Source organism: Bombyx mandarina, chromosome 25 (assembly GCF_030267445.1).
Source record: "Bombyx mandarina strain Sakado chromosome 25, ASM3026744v2".
NCBI classification, from domain to species: domain Eukaryota; kingdom Metazoa; phylum Arthropoda; class Insecta; order Lepidoptera; family Bombycidae; genus Bombyx; species Bombyx mandarina.
Window position 1 is genome coordinate 2604392 of NC_143231.1, and position 21431 is coordinate 2625822.

At 35.4% G+C, this 21431-nt stretch overlaps 1 protein-coding gene across 2 annotated transcripts; it reads right to left on the reverse strand.

The window, feature by feature from the left end:
- Positions 1-1830: 1830 nt before the first annotated feature.
- LOC114243912 (acyl-CoA Delta(11) desaturase) lies at positions 1831-20368 on the reverse strand. 2 transcript variants are annotated; one of them, XM_089738297.1, is made up of 4 exons: positions 18124-18234; positions 3992-4207; positions 2793-3126; positions 1831-2416 (listed from the first exon to the last, which is right to left on the reverse strand). In XM_089738297.1, exons 2-4 carry the CDS (start codon positions 4200-4202, stop codon positions 1981-1983), a joined length of 981 nt encoding a protein of 326 aa, XP_089594423.1. In that variant the 5' UTR covers positions 4203-4207; positions 18124-18234; the 3' UTR covers positions 1831-1980. The 2 variants fall into 2 exon arrangements, with proteins under 2 accessions (XP_089594423.1, XP_028031362.2); XM_028175561.2 differs by lacking the exon at positions 18124-18234 and adding an exon at positions 20279-20368 and having other exon boundaries at positions 1842-2416.
- Between the last annotated feature and the right edge of the window lie 1063 nt (positions 20369-21431).

Below are 21431 nucleotides of genomic sequence, written 5' to 3' on the forward strand. Positions count from 1 at the left end.
GCAACTCTAATTATAGGCAATCACAGCATGCATTACATTAATATAATAATAGAGATTTAACAATACTATTAATAATAATAATAAAAAATTAAAAACAAAAGAAAGACAACAAGGGCAGTAATACCCGAGTACTCAGACCAAGGCTCAGACCAAGGCTGAGGCTGAGGTTCAACAACAACTTTTTATAATTTTGTTCTTAAAAGAAAGACAACAAGGGCAGTAATACCCGAGTACTCAGACCAAGGCAGACCAAGGCTGAGGCTGAGGTTCAACAACAACTTATTATAATTTTGTTCTTAAATATTGGAAGGGAATCGCCAAATATGTCAAGGTTTTCAACTTTTCTAACTAGATTATTATAAAGGTTAGTTAGTTTTTGTACGAATAGGTCGGGATATTGAGGATATCAAAATACTTAAAGTATAATTAAAATAACTTTACCATTTTAAACTAACGTGATTTTTATTGGCATTAACATTCTTGGTCACGAACCATTCTCCGAAGAAAAATGAAAACTATTGGAAACTCCGAAAGGGAAATCTTCTTCTTCGTCGTTCGCTCATTACTGAGGATCGCGACCATGAAGATTGGTCCGGTGAAAGGTGGATCGCATGTTGGATGCTGTCTCCAAGTGTCCTCTTAGTGTCAAACCGTCTTGTGGTACCCTGCTATTGGCTCGTTTCCCCTCTATCCGACCGAGAATGCGAAGCTTTTCCTAGTGACTATGCCTTGGAGACCGCGTGATGTGTCCGATAAAGCTAAGTGTTCGATCTTGGCAAATGGCGGAGAGCCACCTTGTGATGCAGAAAATAATAAAGCGATATTAAAAAACAACGCGAGATGAAACCGTCAAAATAGTTTTAATTATTTTTACGATTCGCGAAATTCGGCGAAAGTACATTGGTTGGTAGTCCTAAGGCACCTGGTACATAGGGCCCTCATAAGTTGTCTCCGCTTCACCCTGTCTTGGGCTTGCTCTTTAACATCACTCCGAGTCAGGCCGGCAACCCTCATCATGCTCTCCACGGTGCTTGGCCAAATGTGTACAGGGTGACCAGGTCTTCTGCAACGCGGTTGCCACTCAAACACGATCGATGCTGCGTTGCGCAGCGGATTCAACGCAGCAAATGGTTGAGGTATCTCTAGGTAATAGTAAATTCATTATCTGCTAACCAAACACATGTCTGCGGATGTGTGAACCAGACTATTTTGACGTTTACTGAAATTATGTGACACGTGTTTATCAGTGGCGCCTATCGTTTAGACACTCACATTAGACTACGGGCTTGTTAAATATTGCGAATTTTGTGTATACATTTTTATTTTTATTAGTAAGTACGGTTTTCACGTATCGCTGAAATAATTAATCATACTTTTTTGGTTTTATTGCAAAGATGGATGAAAGAGCATGGCCCATCTGCTGTTAAGTGGTTACTGGAGCCCATAGACATCAGAAACACGAATGCCGCCACCCACCTTGGGACATGAGTTCTAAGTTTCAGTTTGTACAGGACAACAGCTACCCACCCTTCAAACTAAAACCCATTACTGTTTTGCGACAGAAATAGGCAGGGTGGTGGTACCTAACCGTACGAGCTCACAAGATGCGCTACCACCAGTAATTATACAAATTATAATGTTTGAGAATTTGATTTACGGTGGAAGTTAAACTATAAAACTAATAAACAGAACGTCCATGGGTTTGGCTCCCTGGTTCTAGGGCGTAATTACAAATTATCTACATCGCCGAAAAAAGGTACTTGTGTATTAATTAACAAGAGAGAACTAAACCGTGCTCTGTGAAATGAACAAAACATTTAACGATATCACAATATAATATATTTCTCATCTATATACATAAAAGAGAATGTATGTTGAGAATATATGTAGTTCGCTTGTAGTACGTTTTCTGAATCGTCTTATGGCTTCTGTGTTTTAACATAAAATTGCATTTTGTTGCGGACGAAGCCGCGGGCACAGCTAGTTTTCAATAAAGTGTGATCTATCCCCAGTCCTTTTCACTCGTCTTAATATCACATCATCAGAAACCACTTTAAGATCGTACGCCAATCCAACTTTTGCGCACAAATCAATGAAGAGCTTTGTATAGTTTAGCCAGGTCCTTCCTAACTCTGTGCACCGGTAATCCCAGGGGAATACATGATGGTAATTATGATATCCTTCCCCTAAAGTAGCGAACGCCACCAGATTGTTCTCAGCTGATTTGATTGTTTTATCATAAGGCTTGTTGCCCCAGATATGAGCAGCACTGTTCACTAAGAAGAACACGTGGAAGTTGATAACGTATCTCATGATGGTGAGGTTCCAGGCGACTACTAACAATTCGTCCCATAATATTACTGGAAGTATTGTTGGGAGTCCAAAGCAGACAATAGGGATGAATGTTTTCGAATACCTGTGGACAATAGACAGCTTGATCTCATTAAATAAAAATGTACCCCATATCAGCATCGATGACTATTTTTACGTGAAAAAGATTTAGTGTGATGGCTTATCAAACATTAGATATAATTTAAGTCAAATCATCTCAATCATCATAAAGTGGATTTTAAATATGATTGATGACTCTTCTCCATTTGGACTTCGGCTGGTTCTCTTATGGCCTATATTAATTGGTACCAATGCTTTGGCTATAAATGGAGAAGAATAATATTGTGTTCGGGCTTAAAGGATTTTATAATACAAAGACAGTTGCGACCTCTCACTGAAGGGTTATGATATTGTGCCTCGCTATCCATTTAAGACGCCAGTCAGAGCAACAAAAAACTCACCGGTGCTGAAACATTAATGTAGGATTATCGAACAAATCCGAGAGGTCTATTAGTTTTCCTCTTTTCTTCACTTCAGGGTGTTTTCTGACGAACAACCAACCTATATGAGAATAAAAGAAGCCACGGCTTGCGTTATGTGGATCTGCGTCCGTATCGCTGTACTTGTGATGAACTCTATGGTCTCGAACCCAATGGGTGGCTCTTTGATTGGCCAGTGAAAGAAAGACCATTAGTAGGATTTGAAGAGGTAGCTTGGCTTTGTATGATTTGTGGGACCACAGTCTGTGAGCTCCAGCTGTAACGCCAATCGTTGCTGCTACATAACACAGGTACGCTGTCAAGCAAATTCATAAAAATTGACTATGCTATCAAAGAAACACTGTCGAAAACAAAGTGCTCGTGAATGCTTATAATAATATGTATATTAATCAATTTATGATTCATTTACATTTATGTACAAAATAATGATCGTTACGTAAGAAAAATATGGAAATAACAGTTGTACAAACATAAAAATAAAAAAAAAGTGACGTAATTAAAATTTTCGCGGAACGCCCAATGTATTGTATTCAAATAGTATTGAATTTAAAATCGCAATCTCTATACATTTTCGTAATGATGATCAAATCGTTTACTTTTTTGTCTTTGTTTGTTTTTAATACGCTTTTATTAGCTTCATACGTAGCATATATCAGTATGTATGTTAGTATGTAACGGAATCTTTGAACATGATTTTGACCCCCTTTAACTCGAAATTTAGCAAACTTATTAAGGACCGATGACAATTTAATATTTTAAGCAGTTTGATCCGTTATCCTTACTAGGGTAATCAGGATTAGCGATTTTTTGTTATCCTGAGACCCGGAGTGTGTGCGTCAAGACCAAGAAGGGAAACTACCAGGCGCTCCGATCACCTATTTCTCGGATAAGTTACCGACTGATTCAGATGAAATTTTTGCAAAATTTAAAAAATATGTTGGAAAAAATTCAAATTCAACCAAAAAATAAAAAATAAATAATAGTTTGAAAAAAAAACTAAAAATATGCTTTTATAGAAAATCCATAAATTTTAATAAATTTGAATTATAAATAGTGTAAGAAAAAATGTCTCTTTATTGTTAAAAAAAGCGTGAGTTGTATGGTAACAATAGTTATAAATATTTTATTTACATTAAAACACACGCAGATAAATAGCTTACCGAATCCAACTGAAGGCCACTTCGCTGTCGTACAACAAAGATATAGGCCATAAAATGTTGTAACGTGTAGATAAATATGTATGAATATATTCTTATAGACGATTTCATATTCCCTAGGTCCGACCACTGAAGGTTTGACACTATCATGTTCTAGTCTAGAATCTTCTATTTCGGTTACAGCCAATCCGTTATACGTCTGACTTTGTACCATTTTCGCTGCAATAAATTAATTAGTTACACCTTATCTTTTTCAGTTTCTTTTGAGGAGTATACATCGCAATGTGAATAATATTGAAATCTAAAAACCTTTCGGAGCCATTCAGAAAGCATAACTACTCCGTGGCAAAAATAAACAGGATATTGGTACCCACGCTTACGCCTTACGTGTTAATCACATATATTTATAATAATTAAATTCAGAAATTTTATAACACAATGCTATTTGTAGGTACATCGTAGAAGTCAAAGGACAGCATGCCTTTTCTTTGGTTGAGTTGAATCGCCGGGTCCCAACACTCACATATTGGGGCTATTGAATTGTGAGATAATACATAATACATATAATACATATTTACTAACAATCACGCCACGTTAACTGGTCCCGTGCTAAGTTCGTAAAGAACTTGTGTTACAGGTACCAGATAACGGAAATAAATGTAAGATTTTTATTATACACATACATATATTTAATATACATCCATAACCCTGGAAAAGACATTTATATTTATCATACAAATATCTTCCCTTGGCGGGATTCGAACCCGCGACCCCCTTGTGAAGTGACCATGTCACTTACCACTACACCAGACGGCCGTTAAGAGCCGTGAGATATATATACATACTGACGACGTGCGATATTGATGTGAAAAAAAATCAATATTTCTGCGAATCTTGTCATTTTATCAATGCTTTCCGCTCCTCTTATGACTAACACAACACGTTAATGATTCGAGAACTTTTTTTTTCGCGTTCTTGTCACATTTACAGAATAATAAACCGACGGCCGTGGGTAATTACGTGAAAGTTTGTGACTTCCTTCACTCGGTATTTTCGTTTGAATATTTAGTTGGGTTCGGTTACTAATTAGTTTCGTTAAAATTGTTTGAGTTACTTCGATTACTGCCTGGGTAATAATTCAGGGAAAGCTTTAAGGGTACAATAACAACAGTAAAATTACGAACGAAAAATCAAACCTGCAAAATTATAATTTGCGTAATTACTGGTGGTAGGACCTCTTGTGAGTCCGCACGGGTAGGTCATACCCTGCCTATTTCTGCCGTGAGGCAGTAATGCGTTTCGGTTTGAGGGGTGGGTAGCCGTTGCACTGTTAAACCTGTTGTAAAGTGAAACCTTACAACTCATGTCTCAAGGTGGGTGGGTGCATTTAGGTTGTAGATGTCCATGGACTCCAGTAACCAATTAACACCAGGCGGACTGTGAGCTCGTCCACACATCTAAGCAATAAAAAAAATGAAACTCTGTTAAAACATCACAGAGAACGGTTTGGCTTTACCGCGATTTAGAATAGATATGGATGTACCAAAAGACGTAGCTTGGGTAAGCTTCCCACAAGATGCACTAATGACCTATTGAGATTCGCGGGGATTCGGTGAATGCAAGCAGCCCGGTCATTGTGGTGAGTTTTGGGTGAGGCCTATTTCCAACAGTGGACGTCAGTGAGCTTGAGAAAGGTAGAAGATAGTTTTCAAAGTATATTTAGACTGAGCACACAAACCAACCACTCACCTTTAAACGTAAATAAATCTGTCAGAAATTCTTAACCAGTATTTGATATAAAATATATGTATAATCCAAAAAAAGATATACATTAAGAACTAAATAAAAAGTCTTAGCTTTGAAGATATATCTAGACAAAATTGTTAGTGCGATTTGTAACCATGAAATTCAGTGCGTGTGAACGCCGCCATTGTCCACAGAGCAATTTAAGCCAGTAATGAAATACAATAGTTTTGTTGAACCGTGTTTTATGTTTATACTATGTTTTATAACTACCCAGCTAAAGTTTTCAACAACGAACGTTTGTATACAAATATTAATCTGTAACAATAACTACACCGAGGGCAAGTTGGGACTTTTTGGCGGGAACGCGAGGAGTTAAATTGTGTGATTTGTTTTATTTTGTCTATTTAGTGTTTCTTCAGGTTTAAATGTGTAATAATGGTGGTTTATTAACTGTTTAATATCTGTGAAAGTGCACAAATGTGGGAAAATGAAACAAAGCTGCTGGACGTAACTTCTCGGGTTCCTCCAAAAAGTCCACTGAAAAAATCTCAGTAAATGACCACCATTTTACTGCGATTATATTTCATCCCATATCATCTCATTCCATTAAATTTCATCCCAGTTGATTAATGTCTCAAATTAATCATCTTCATTTCATTTCACTCCATATTATCATTTTTCATAAAATTAAGAATATAAAGTAAAATAAGACATGACTTAAAGGTCTTAGTTACCAGGTCATAAAATCTCTTAAAAAAAAGAGAGCAAGTTGGATTTATTAAATCACGTTTGTAAACAAGCTCGCTTAAAATACAAAACTATTTTGATTCGAACACCGGAAACCAATGAGCAACCCTCACTACTCCCGGGACGGACACAAAAAAACCGACACATCATAATTGATGGGGATACGACGCGCCATTTCGTCGGTTGTCGCCGCGTGATGACATTTGAGATGACGTTTCGAATGCCCGATGGCATTTACAGTAAACGATTTTGGCAACACCAAATCTTAACTAGACGTTGACTTATTCGTATGTTTTATTTGCATAATTCGATATAAGCGTCATAAAATTTTTTGACGTGACAACGTCTTATAATTCGATGGAGCCGGCTGCACGCACGAAAAAACATGACTCATGTAACACTCGTCAATTATTTATAGCAACGATACTTGCGGCGATAAAGGTAATGATTCTTTCGATATTAAATATATGTTCAGTGATATATTGTCGAATATTCGTGCTTTCATCATTAAAACAAATAGCATTGGTCCGCTAGCGCAGCAATTGTAGGTTATGCTGTAATTGACAAAACTATAACAATAGGTTAACAGAACTATTTCATGATGAGTAAAAAACCATTCCATCAGTATTTTCTTATGACGTTGTTACGTTCAACTATCGTCAGTAAACCGACTCTATAGACAACCGATATTTTTTTAAAATGGATATTGTTAAATATCTTTAACGATATTTTTGAAGAAAACTTTAAAATGTGTGTTTTTTATTCTTAAGCGTCAAATTTATTAAATCTAAAACTAACTTTGAGCTCCAATGATGCAAATCTTTTAGAATACAAACACTGACACGTTTACGACTGATTTTATTTTATGTCACACGATAAATCGTATCGTCTTCGATCGGCGGTTAAAAAAGCATTTCTAAGCTTTAGGGTGTTAGCCTACTGTGTTTTGAAAGTTAAAGTTTATTATTATTACTAATAGGTTTACTAATGTTCGTTTATTTATGATTGCATAGAAAACCTTTATAGTTCAGGTGACGAGAAACGTAAGATCAAAATGACGTGTTTCAAAAAACGTACGAGACAGATCGGCAGACTGAATTATGTTTTAACGCTATATAAATACGTTTTATACTACATTATACTTAATATACATTCATACACTTGTCCGTATATCGTGATTGGGTCTTCTGCGAAGCACCGTTCTTGCTAGGGCCAGTGAGCCCCGTGAGCTCATCTACTAACTCGGTGAATCTAGAGCAACTCAAAAAAAAAGTGTTGGTTAACCGGTCATCGTAAACTAACCCATAGACACAGCCCACTGAGTTTCTCGCCGGATCTCCTCAGTGGGTCGCGTTTCCGATCCGGTGGTAGATTCTGCAAAGCACGGCTTTTGCTAGGGTTTGTGTTAGCAACGACGTCAGGTTTGAGCCCCGTGAGCTCACCTACTAGTTTGCTGAATCTTGAATAACCCCTCGAAGTTACTAGAATAGGTAGGGGAAAAATTTTTTTGGGTACATGATACAAACTCCATTAATGTGGACATCTTTTACTGTATATCATGACTTGCTAATTATAGAGATGTTATTTTTGAATTTTTCGTACGATGATTTAGGTCTAGTATTAATATAAATTTTATATTGCTTTAATTTCCTATTTTAAATTTTAAGTCATTAATTTCAGCCATTTTAGTTCATTCAATCATTCGTTGTTAATGGTGGATTTTTTATGTTTGTTTGCCTATCTTTAATATTCAATGTGGATCTATTGTAATAATAGTTTCTCAAATAAAAATAAATAGACCTAATTTTTATTTTAACGCGCATACTAACATAAGTCTTGAAAAAATATATATATTAAAACTATTCATTTAAACTAATTTGAATGATATATTCATAGGAATGAGTATAGGGGAAAACCGAAAGTAGCGCTAGTGACGGAGAAAATAAAGAATTGAAGGTTTTAACGGTATGTGCATGCTATACGAAGAGAGGATGATCATGTGGCCATAAAGTCTCTGGGTATGAAAGTAGATGGTAATTTGAGACGGGGGCATCCTAAAAAAGTCTTGGATGGAGTTTATGAAAAAATATATCCGGAGAAGGGTATGAGTATGGAGATGATGTATGATAGGCCTGAATGGAAAAAATGACACGCTGCATCGACGCCACATAGTGGGATTAGGCCAAGAAGAGAAAAAGATTTAAGAAGGAGAGAGAGAGAGAGAATAATTCACCGAAACCTCATAGTGTCTCTGCTTCCCCGGAAGCAAAACAATACAGATAAAGTACTATCTGTATACAGTATTCATGTGTCTACAAAATTTACTCACTCAGGGCTTAACTACCCAAGTCTTGTAATGAGTATTGAATTATCTGGTAGTGTAGGCTACGAATAGGCCAGCACACGCACACGGTGACATCAAAAGGCGACGAAGGTAGTGGTTAGATTGCGGTATAATAGTGGGTATTCAGAGCTCGTATAGGTTAGGTATCGCCATCCTATTTAAGCCCCGAAGCAATCATGTGTTTGAAGGATGTGGGTCATATTTTGAAGGGCTCCGCAGTTATTGTGCAATAAAGACATCGACCTCATGTCTCAAAATGGATGATGGTGTTCACTTTATGTTGTTTCGCAGATTTAGTAGTAAACCGGCCACTCCGGGCAACACTCAAGATAATTAAGGTAATTTGACAAGATGACAAAGTGTATACAAAATCCACGAGTGCTCGTGATCCCAACGTGAATGTCCGGGCCAATCCGCGTACCTTAACATCAACTATATTAGAAGAAAAAAAACAAATCACACGTCCTCTATTTGTTCGATTGTGCTCAAACAAAACACGGTTACTCCATTAGCCAGTCAAGTCGCTTCTACACATTGACAGATGATGCCATTTCGGTCGGGAATCGAACCCGGGACTGGGGGAACGCGCCTAACGATCCGTATGATTTATTACTGTCATTACCGTTGTTTGGTGACGAAACGGGAAATATGCCAAAAAATGTATACGCGAAAATGCGTCTTAGGCGTACGCGTTAGGAGCGATAGTTTTGCTTGTTGCGTTATGATGTTGAGTTCATTTGGCAGTTATCGTCGACGAGAAGTCCTTTGTGTGATGATTGCGTTTTCGAAATGTCCATGTAACGCACTGATGAATGTATTAAAGAGTTTGGAACAGTCCAGAAGTGGGGTAATTATGGTTGTAATATAAATCTAATTACCTTTCAATTTGAGGTAAGCAGATGAATTTATGGTTTGGTAAATTATTTGATGAATGCAATTTAATAGTACGTCGTCTTATGAATTTGGGATAATAACACACAAAAAAAACATCACAAAAACAATAACCAACCCTACCTATAGATTGGTGAACAAGCTCGCGGTTCTCCTGATGCAAGACAAGAGTTCGATGTCTTAATAGCATTATATAACGAAGACGAATACTCACCATTATGTAAACTCCAGGAACAGGCGCGCTACACTTTACTTGATTAGTTTTAGTCACTATTACGTCTTAAGCTAATTAATTATTCTTACGATAAGCATTTGAAATCAGAAAAACAAATGTATATATTTATTCATCTATCTAATTTTGTGTTAAATTGCGAACTGGCTGGAAACATCCCATATGTTGTCTTCATGACTGAAACCCACTTGCTCTAAGCATTGGAGTAATTACGACGTAAGGAGGATCTTCCACCGAGCGGGTTATATTGCTCGGTAGACCGTCGCCGCGTCGGTCCGTTTTTTTATTTCTTTTTCATAAGGGGTCATACTAGATTCACCGAACGAGTAGGTGAGCTCACGGGGCTCTAACCTAGTGACGTTGCTAACACTAGCCAAGAGCAGTGCTTCGCAGAATCTAGCACCGGATCGGAAACGCGACCCACTGAGAAGGTTAGGTGAGAAGATCAGTGGACTCGACCCGAATGCTGCTGTTCGGAACTTTATATATATATAAGGTTATCTTCAAAATATCGTAAGGGAGATTCACCACAACATAACAGTCACCTTTTTTTTTGTTGTTGCTTAGATGGGTGGACGAGCTCACAGCCCACCTGGTGGTTAAGTGGTTACTGGAACACATAGACATTTACAACGTAAATGCGCCACACACTTTGAGATATAAGTTCTAAGGTCTCAGTATAGTTACAACGGCTGCCCCACCCTTCAAACCGAAACGCATTACTGCTTCACTGCAGAAATAGGCGGGGCGGTGGTACCTACCCGTGCGGACTCACAAGAGGTCCCACCACCAGTAAAAACCTTGAGACATGAGATCAAAACATTAATTGGTGCGAAGCGATGAGTGTCCCATACTTGATTGTTTCGCGTTGGAACGAGATACGGTTTCAAATGAGAACCAAACACTCGCTAGGATACAGAGCGGTGATTCATGAGCCAAGTAAACTTTTTGTCGTTTTGCTTTCAACCAATAAAATTCTCAAGACTATTCAACTTCAGAAATTACATACAAAATTGCCTAGACGCGATTTACATCGTAGGCGTTGTTCACACAAAACTTCACTATGAACAATCACAAACTTTTGCTCGAGTCGGGCGTGAGTTTTCAAAAGATTTTGTGCGCGTCCTTATCGTGTAAAAAAGGACGGTGTCACACAAGATACACTCAACTGTTTGTTATTAATTTCATCGTTGCCGATTATATGAGATTTCAAGAAATTCGGCTTCTCGAAATAAGAACTCGTGACTCACTATTGCATAAAAGTGAATAAATAGAGTTGACTTTAAGTACGGATGGAATAGTGAGAAGCTCATGGGCTATTTTAGAATGGTTACGTTAAATGTCCCATGAAAATAATTTGAATTTAATCCAATGAACGTTGCGCGTGATATATGGTTCCTACCTAATCGTTGGGAGGCCAAGGGTCTATTCCAACTATGCGCGGACCGGTAAGTGAGCTCGCGGGGTCAATCTTAAAGAATTGTTACAACTGATCCTAGCAAGAGCAGTGCACCGGATCGGAATCGCGACCCTCTGAGAAGATCCGGCGAGAAAAATGTAAATACTTAAAGCGATATGGATAATGGTCGATAATGTGGATAAAGATTCATAATAATATGTGGATAATAATTAATATTATCCACATAATATTATTATTAGTCATTAAGACTTCAGCAATCTCAGCCATATTCTAATCCGGGAGCTTAACAGATTATGATAGCAAAAATTTTTTGTAGACATTAATAACCATATGACAAATAGGTATCTTATTTTTACAATAATTAACCCATTACGAAATGAAATTTCAAATGTACTTTTTAGTGCTTTTTTTTTGGTCAGGTGGAAATCGCCGGACTTCCGCCCTCCCCTGGGGATGGAGGGCGGGGCATGTCGGAGTCGAACTGACTAAAACCTCCTGTCGCTCAACAAACCGCATCCGAACCTCGCATGAGACAAAACTCATAAAAAGGCAAAGGGGGGAAAGTGAAGCGTTTAGTGCGGAGCATATCTCTTCCATCACCCTCCCCCTCGGGACGCCGGAACAGCGGTCGTCGGCGCCACGACCACCAGCCCTCTCGGTCGGCAGGCTATCCGGAGCCCGCCTAGATGGCGCCGGTTAGAATGGGTTATCCTACGGAAACTTTTTAATGCTTACCTAAGTTATCTTAGTGACTTTTTCCTGAACTTATTGTCAGTCCTACGGTTTCCAATTTTAATTAGGTAGCCTGAAAATTGATTAAATTTTAAGGTTCACATCCACAGCTTCCAATTTAATATTAATAAAACATTAAATATACTATCGTAAATTTCTCTTTTGACTAGATGAGCTTGAAGTGGCTGGTTGTACTAGCCTTCAGCCACTTGCAATTCACTGGTTGTATAATATTTTCAAAACAGATCTGACGTGAAGAAGTACCCGTGGTATAGAAAAACCAATTTTACAAAGCAAACTAAATGAATATAAACATAACACGCATGTAATACAAAACTAATAATGCTCGCTGGTACAAAACGTCAGGTAAGATGACTTGCCTACCCGCTACATACTAATGTTGAGAAATAAAGGAGACATCTCCTTTCCTTTATCCCACATTATGTGGAGTAGGCGCAGCATGACCTCTTATCATGCTGTATAGGAGATTTGACATGAATTTACACGACTGGCCGATGGCTGGACATGAACCCATCTTGGGTAAGTTGGCAAATAAATACGACATATTGGTATCACAAAGTAAAAGTCCTCATCAAACTTAAGTGAGAATTATCAATTCATCATTCAATGTTAATGTTGATGATTTCAGAGAGTAACAAGTAAATAAACTACATACCGCACGCTTAGTATTAAAGGGACCTAATTCCTAAGAAGTCTAAAATGAGTTAGATATACTTACAAGACTTTTACAACGCCATCTAGAACGTGACGCTAAGAAACTAATATAAAAGTAGTTCTATCTTACTTTTATAAACTTTCGGTCTTTTTCACACTCGTGTCCTTGATCACGTTTTTTGAAATAACACAGACATATTCAGTGTTCGATCAACTGTTACGATTGAAATATTTCGGCGGTTATTTTAAAAGTGTCTTGTTAGTGTTTAGGTCAGTTTCATAGTATTATTTAAGGTAAGTTTTAGGCATATTTTTTGTAATATTTTGACTTTCTAAGCAATGAGACTTTTTAATAGTAAAATTGTTTTGTAGTAAAACAGGTTAATCAGTTTTAAGTCCATTTAAAACTAAAAAACGATAATGTTTCTTGATCACATTCGTGATTAAGTCAGTTCGTAAGTAAAATTTAGTCAAAAATATTTGTATTGGCGTACAATTTAGTGTTAGATCTATTTATTACAAATATTGATAACATGTCTAGAGTTACATATAGTTAAGGGTCTGTACTTTATTACTAATAATGCATATTTTTATTCACGGAATTTGCGATGTAGCTGTGTTCAGGATTGAGTCTTATTATAACTAATAATTGCTAAACATTCATTCTTTGCTTTTGGATTTATCAGAGTTTACTTTTAGAATGTCATCGCGATCAAGAAAAATTCTTGATTTAATTCAGACTGAAGATAGTAAAAGTCCTCATCAAAATCTTGACAACCAGGTAAGTAATTATTGAATTGAAGGCACTTTATTTCGCCTATGCTTACCTATATTAATCACCTAAAATATAATTATTTATCATTTATAGGCAGATACTTCATCTAATGAGCTGTTAAAACCTAGTGATACTATTGGAAGTCAGAGTATTGAAGTTCAGGTACGTTCTTTACTTTACTTTTATTTTCTATTTATTGATGTAATATTATTATATATATATTTAGCGTTGTATGTAAATAACAGGAAATTACCTTATCTTTATTTATATGAATCTAAAGTGTATGTGTGTGTAATAATAATTTAGTAACCTTTCCTAATTACTTACAGATATTATGTGATGTTAAAGATAAACCTGAAAATCAACAATATATGGATGTATCAGAATATTTTGAAGCTACTAAAGGCCGTAAAAGACACCTATAGATTATCGCGTTTCACCTGTTAATCCTGAGGAAAGCGATGCAGATTTAAGCGATGGTGACCCTTCTTTTCAAATACAAACGAGAAACGGGTAATGTTTTATTTACATCTATTTATCGTTCGAGTTCTAGTAGTAGTTCTTCTTCTACCTCAAGATCAAGTTCATCATCTAATAGCTCTAGCGATGAGTCTGCGGAAGAACATAATGCTCATAGCAAGGAAAATACTAAATCGGGACCGTCAATACAACTTGATAAAAGAACAAGTGACATAATGCAAGATACTATAATACATGATTCAACTTCGGCAGCAAATAAAGCAGCTGTTGCAGTTTTTAATAAAGGTAGAAAACGCACTAGACAACCGGAAAATTGGAAACAAAGGAAATCTAAAATTTTGAGAAATTCGGGTAACTCATATATTAATAGCAAAATACAATAACTAAAGCACGTCAACTCAAACCACCATGTAATGATACATGCAGATTGCGATGTTTTACCATTAATTTAATTAATTTTATTATTAATACTGTTCAAAGGCAAAATATTTTTGATACATATTGGGGAATTGGGGATATTTATATTCGGATAATTGTGGAGGGCAGAACAAGAATAAGTTTATCGTTACGGTATATCTTTACGCAGTGACACATTTGAATATAAAATCTATTACACATAAATACCTAATAAAGGGCCATACACAAAATGAGGCTGACAATGTACACAGCCTTATAGAGAAGGAAATTAAAAAGAATTTGAAATCGGGACCAATATATTCTCCCCATCAATATGTATCGATCATTAAAAATGCACGAAAAAAGGTTGCAGGTTTATAGTTAATGAGTGTTCTTTTAATAACTTATATGGTTTTAAAAATCTACAAGGATGTTGGGGGTATAATTTTAGTAGAACCAAAGATGGGAAACTGTTGTATGGAATGACATAAAAATGATTAAGGTAACAAAGAATACCCCGTTTTCTTTTTTTATTAAAGAATCATACAAACAGCAGAATTTTTCTGAAGTATATGTCCGGAACAGGCGAACTAAAATGTTGCCTTTAAACCAATTAACACTAGTTAAGGCTTACACAGGCAAACAAGAGTTGAGCGAGAATAAAAAAAAGATTTACGCGAGTTACTAAGAATTTGATACCTAATTTTTATTCTGATTTTTATGATTCCATTCTGTAATGTTAGCTGCAAAGAAACTGATTTAATTTTTATAATTTTAAATTATGTAAATTTAATTTATAAAAAAAGGATTAGAAAAGGTTTGTGAAACCTTTGTGTTGGAATTATACGATTAACTAATTTTGAAAATTATTATAAGAGAAGCTGCTGGAACTGATTTAAACCAAAGCAGCCCAATCAAGTTTAATGTGAGACTGATTAAATTATGTCTTAGAATTTTATTACTTATAGTTTGCTAGTTAATTAGATAATGATTGGTATCAAATTAAAAAGTTCTGTGAAACTATTAATTATGTTACTAAATAAACATAACCAGATTATATTAATTAGTTTTACAATGAAAGTGTATTTTTTAAGTTCTAGTAACATAAGTGCAACAACGTTAATAATTTTCGGAGTTTTAATACAAATTTGTCTTTATTGTTGATTTTAGTTTCCATTAAAAGAGACCAAACTGAGAAAAAATGTTATTATTTTTAGTAATAGTTTGACTTATACCTAGAAAGGACAGTCGCTTTATATGCGTGTTTAAAATTAAAATGACTTAAAACAAACTAAGTTGTTATACTTTTTAATGAATAACCTTTCATTTAATATTAAAAAGACCTAAAACTACATTCACAATTTTAACAGCCAGTAATATACAAAATAAATAATATATAATAAAAATTTAAACTACGTTTAAATCCTAATTTCATATACTTTGATAAACGCAAAAGTTAAACTGTACAATTATCATATTGCAACATTTATAGCTAGATAAACAGCCCGAGCTCTAATTGCAAATTGTTTTTAGCGATTTGCCAAAAAAGTGATTTTTTTAATTTAGTCACTTTAATACTAAGCGTGCGATACGGTCATTTGGTCTCAAACTAGGACCTATTATGTACTATGAGAACTAAAGACATGTACTAAATATATAAAATACTTATTCAAAGCAAAGAACCACTTTGTTGCACAAAAAAGTTTGCCCGATGCGGGAGTAGAATTCAGGACCCTCACCAACCAACAGCCAGGAGCGCGAATTACTGCGCCACAGAGTCTTTCATTATAAAATTTGAAAATTTTTTTTAAATTAAATTCAAGTTACTCGGCGTGGTTCACACTTGGCATACAACCGACAATGTAGTGAAGACGAACAGTAAACAAAATACTTATGATCGTAAATTTAGTCTATTGTGACTTTCTTATCATGACCTAGCGGTCGGAACTCTAGATGGCAACAGCTATAGCAAGTCGTTCGTTGAAATAACTGCGTAAATTAACACTAGCTCATGACTCGCCTGGCGTTAAATGGTCACCGGAGTTAGATAGTAAATGCCGCCACCCATCTAGCGACTCTAGGTCTATGTTTCATTATATGGTTATCACGCCGATTGTATGTTTTTGGATTTGTTTTTATTTCACGATTTTATTCCTTAACCGTAGAGGTATTTCGTGAAAATGATAAGATAAGTGCGTATTTCATTAGGAAATTTGATACATCTCTATGGATTCGAACATCGGTACAGTCGCATAAGCATTTAAAAAGAGCAAGTCCCGAATTTCGTACCGCTTCCTTTAATTTTGATTTTCTATAAAATAGTGTTTTTTAATTGTTTTTATTAAAACGCTTTTATTAGCGAATGTATGTTGGTATGAAACAGAATCATTCTAAATTGGTATGAAACAGAATCGTTTTAAAGGGTGTCAAAATCATGTCAAAATGATTTTGACACCCTTTAAAACGTCGGATTAACTCAAAATTTGGTATACTTATTAAGGACCGATGACAATTCAATATTAAAATAAAGGTATTTATTATATACTAGCTTTTGCCCGCGACTTCGTCCGCGTGGAATAGTTACTTTGGCATAACGCAAAATTTTACCCGCGACCTCATTTACAGCACTCAGGATTCGAACTTCATTACTGAACCGGTAGATGGCGTTGAAGAAGCTAGATTTTGAGATTTTTTGACAAACAATTTTTTTAATTTTTCGTAAAAAATATTTTTTTTTTCTTAATAAAATGTATCCTATGTTACTTCTAATACCTACAAGAATATGTGTACAAAGTTTCATGATGATCGGTTGAGTAGTTTTCGCGTGAAAGCGTAATAAACAAACTTACATTTACATTTATATATTAGTAGGGATTGCTTTTCAGGATATTATCAAAATAACCCTACTACTCATATCTGTTCATAAAATATTATAATTACGGATACCATGCACCTCACGCTTTTTTTTCTTTACGATAAAATCATTTAATTTTTTTCTTACACTATTTATAACTCAAAATTTTAAAAATTTATTTTCTATTTTTTAGTTGGATTTTCTATAAAAGCGTCTATTTATTAATTTTTAAAACTATTCTTTTTTTACATATTAAATTTATATCATCCGACGTTATTATTTCATAGCGAATGTAGTTTTCCAATTGGCAAAATAATGTGGCGAAACATCAACATAAGCCACGTGACATGTTGTTAATTTAAGAGCGCAACTGACACAGTATTATTAGGGTCGTCCATCACATCTGACGGTAAATGTTGCTCATTGTTTTAGTTGATTGTCATCGTACACGCGGCCCGTTGTTAATGAAATCTATATATTAATACGTGAAGCAAAAACTTTGTATCCCTTTTTACGAAAATTGCACGGACGGAGGAGTACGAAATTTTCCACGCTTATAGAGAACATAGAGAAGCAGTGCACAATGCTAATATTTTTTTTATATAATGCATAAAAGATACATTAATACAATAAAGAAAACATTACACACACTACATACCATGTATTTGATGCACACACGCATGCATACTATTTATTGACAAACTTTTGTTCTTGACGTCTGTGGTCAAATTGAGAATAGATTAAATATTGTTTGTCTTTATTAATATTTTTTTATAGTGTAGTCTTGGCGAAATTTGTGATTATAGAAGTATAAAATACAATCATAATAGTGTACAAACTTACAATTCCAATTAATTATAGTCGAATTTCGACTACTGCGGGGCCTTTTATTTAATCGTTGACTGAATAGGTTATCCGTGTGTTGCTCTTTGCTTTCATTCAATAAGTCTTTATTGTCCTTGTAGATAGACAAGCATACGACCTATCTGACGGTGAATGATTACCGTTACTTACAAAAACATATTTTAAATTAAACATAATTTATGTAGTTAACTATTCACAAACTGTTTGAATGTAACATAGGCCTCAAATAATATAATTGGTATCTCCTCGAGCATGAGAGCTGAGAGCTTTTTTTTATTGCTGAGGTGGGTGGACTAGCTCACGGCCCACCTGGTGTTAGGGGGTTACCGGAGCCCATAGATATCTACAACGTTAATGCCGCCACCTACCTTGAGATGTAAGCTCTAAAGGTCTCATAGGTACAACGGCTGCCCCACCCTTCAAACCAAAAGGCATTACGGCAGAAATTGGCAGGGTACCGTTGTACCTACCCGGAATCACAAGAGGTCCTACCATCAGTAATTACGCAAATTATAATTTTGCGGGTTTGATTTTTACTACACGATGTTATTCCTTCACCGTCGAAGACAATCGTGAACATTAAATTTGTTAAGGACGTATTTCATTAGCAAAATTGGTACCCGCCTGCGGGATTCGAACACCGGTACATCGCTAGATACGAATGCACCGGAGGTCTTATTCTTTAGGCCACGTCGACTTCAAAATTCGCCTCACGTTCGAGAATTCGTTATGTCATTTATTTCACTGATTATTGAAAATGTATGTGGTAAGGGCGGATATGGAGGAGAATAACCTCACCCAGAAGGATGCCAAAGACCGGGCAAAGTGAAGGAGTTTAAGAAAAGCGAACATTGGCACTAGACCGGGAAAACGCTAGGAAGAAGAAGATATATGTTTTCTCTATTCTAAATGTATATAATGAATTTAAGTCTTACCTGCCTTTATATAACAATTTAATAATTCTGCTGCAATTGTTTTATTAAAAGTACTTTTATGGCTTTACTTTTGGCTTTTTTTATTTTTATAGTATACTAGCTGACCCGGCAGACTTCGTAGTGCATCAATCGATAAACAAAAGACCTACAAAACTTAAAACAAATCAAAGGGAAAACAAAATTGTGATTTTTATTTAATTCCAAAGATTTTCATATTTATCTACCTTTTAAACCTTCTCTGGACTTCCACAAATAATTCAAGACCAAAATTAGCCAAATCGGTCCAGCCGTTCTCGAGTTTTAGCGAGACTAATGAACAGCAATTCATTTTTATATATTATATAGATTTTGAAAGCCGATGAGTATTAGTGTAATACTAAGAGAATACCTAAATACCTAACAATAAACAGACGTAGATAGAGAAATAAACAGGAACATGGCACCTGGCTGTGCCTTTAATGATTAGCAGAGCTAAAGTCTTTGACTTCGGGCCCATAGATTCGCACGAGAGCCCAATCACTTGAATGAAGTTTTTAATACGCTTTTATTAGCTTCAGACATATGTATGTTACATACAAGAGTATGTAACGGAATCTTTGAACATGATTTTGACCCCCTTCAAAACGTCGGATTAACTCGAAATTTGGTATACTTTTATTAAGGACCGATGACTATTCCTTAACAAAAAAATTTTTGAAAAATTGCAATTCAACTAAAAAGCAATAATAGACAACACAACAAAAGAAATGATAATCTAAAAAAAAAACAAAATGCGCTTTTATAGAAAATCCAACTAAAAAATATAAATTTTAATTAAAAATAATGCAAGAAAAAATGATTTTATTGTAAAAAAAGAGTGAGGTGCATGGTATCAGTAGTTATAAATATTTTATGAACAGATATGAGTAGAAGGGTTATTTTGATAATATTCTGAAAAGTACCCCACACTTTTTTTACAATAAATTTTTTTTTCTTACACTATTTTTAATTCATTTTCTATTTTTTAGTTGGATTTTCTATAAAAGCGTATTTTGTTAGTTTTTTTTTAAACTATTATTTATTTATTGTTAGAATCAACATAAAAGTCTACTAAAGTATCAGGAAATAAATGCTTTCTCTGGTCTAACGTTTTCACTTTTAGCATGTAGCACAAAAAAATAATGATAATTAATCTTTAGTTAGTAATAAAATCAATTTACCTTAAAATAATGTCCCAAAAAATATTACGAGACTAAGATAAAGTTAAACTATGGAATCACTCTGAAGTTTTAACTGAAAATTGACCTGCTCGAGCCATTAAAATATATGCTGAAATATTTAAACAGTTGAAATTTTATTTGCATAGCCACATTGTACGCAAAAACATATTAACTTCTCGTGGTATTTGTTGCATATTTTTAGGATTTTAAGCGGCTCTATTGAATTTCATTATACTTAGGTTCATTAGATTTTTAATAAAAAAATGTAGTCATTGTTATCAGATAAATCAAATAAACGAAATCATGTTAAAGAGAAGCGCTCAAAACACTCAAGACAAGTTTTTCTTATTGCCTGTGTAGGCAGGCGAGCACACGGCCCACCTGATGGTCAGTGGTTACCGTCACCCATGGACTTCAGCAATTTTTTTTATTGCTTAGATGGGTGGACGAGCTCACAGCCCACCTGGTGTTAAGTGGTTACTGGAGCCCATAGACATCTACAACGTAAATGCGCCACCCACCTTGAGATATAAGTTCTAAGATCTCAGTATAGTCACAACGGCTACCCTACCCTTCAAACCGAAACGCATTACTGCTTGACGGCAGAAATAGGCAGGGCGGTGGTACCTACCCGTGCCGACTCACAAGAGGTCCTACCACCAGTAAGAATTCCAGGGGCAGAGCCAAGCCGCTGCCCACCACTAAATGAAGTTAACCAGGATTTTTTGTTGCTCCAATTTCAATTCTATCTCACACAGCAATATTTTTACAGCTACATCACCATGTTTATCTTTAGGATGATGAGAAGTTCCTTCTAGACGTCTATTAGCTACGTGCTACTAAGAAATAAATAATTGCAGGCGTTATTTGAATGGCGAGATTGACGCAACACTGGAGACGAATACTTTTGACCATGCCGTGCTTATTATGCGTCTCGTTTTTAATCACATCTTCGAATGCTAATTTTAATATCTATATATTAATACGTGAAGCAAAAACTTTGTATCCCTTTTTACGAAAATTGTGCGGACGGAGGAGTATGAAATTTTCTTCACTTATAGAGAATACAGAGAAGAAGTGCACAATGCTAATATTTTTTTAAAATAATGTATAAAAGATACATTAAATCAATAAAGAAAACATTACACACCCT

Excerpts from the sequence above, each read along its gene's own strand:
- LOC114243912 (XM_089738297.1), bottom strand. The coding sequence starts at position 4,202 with ATGGTACAAAGTCAGACGTATAACGGATTGGCTGTAACCGAAATAGAA. Across the intron at positions 3,127-3,991 it reads GTGGCCTTCAGTTGGATTCG|CGTACCTGTGTTATGTAGCA; the intron begins GTAAGCTATTTA and ends TTTGCTTGACAG. Across the intron at positions 2,417-2,792 it reads ACATTAATGTTTCAGCACCG|GTATTCGAAAACATTCATCC; the intron begins GTGAGTTTTTTG and ends TATTGTCCACAG.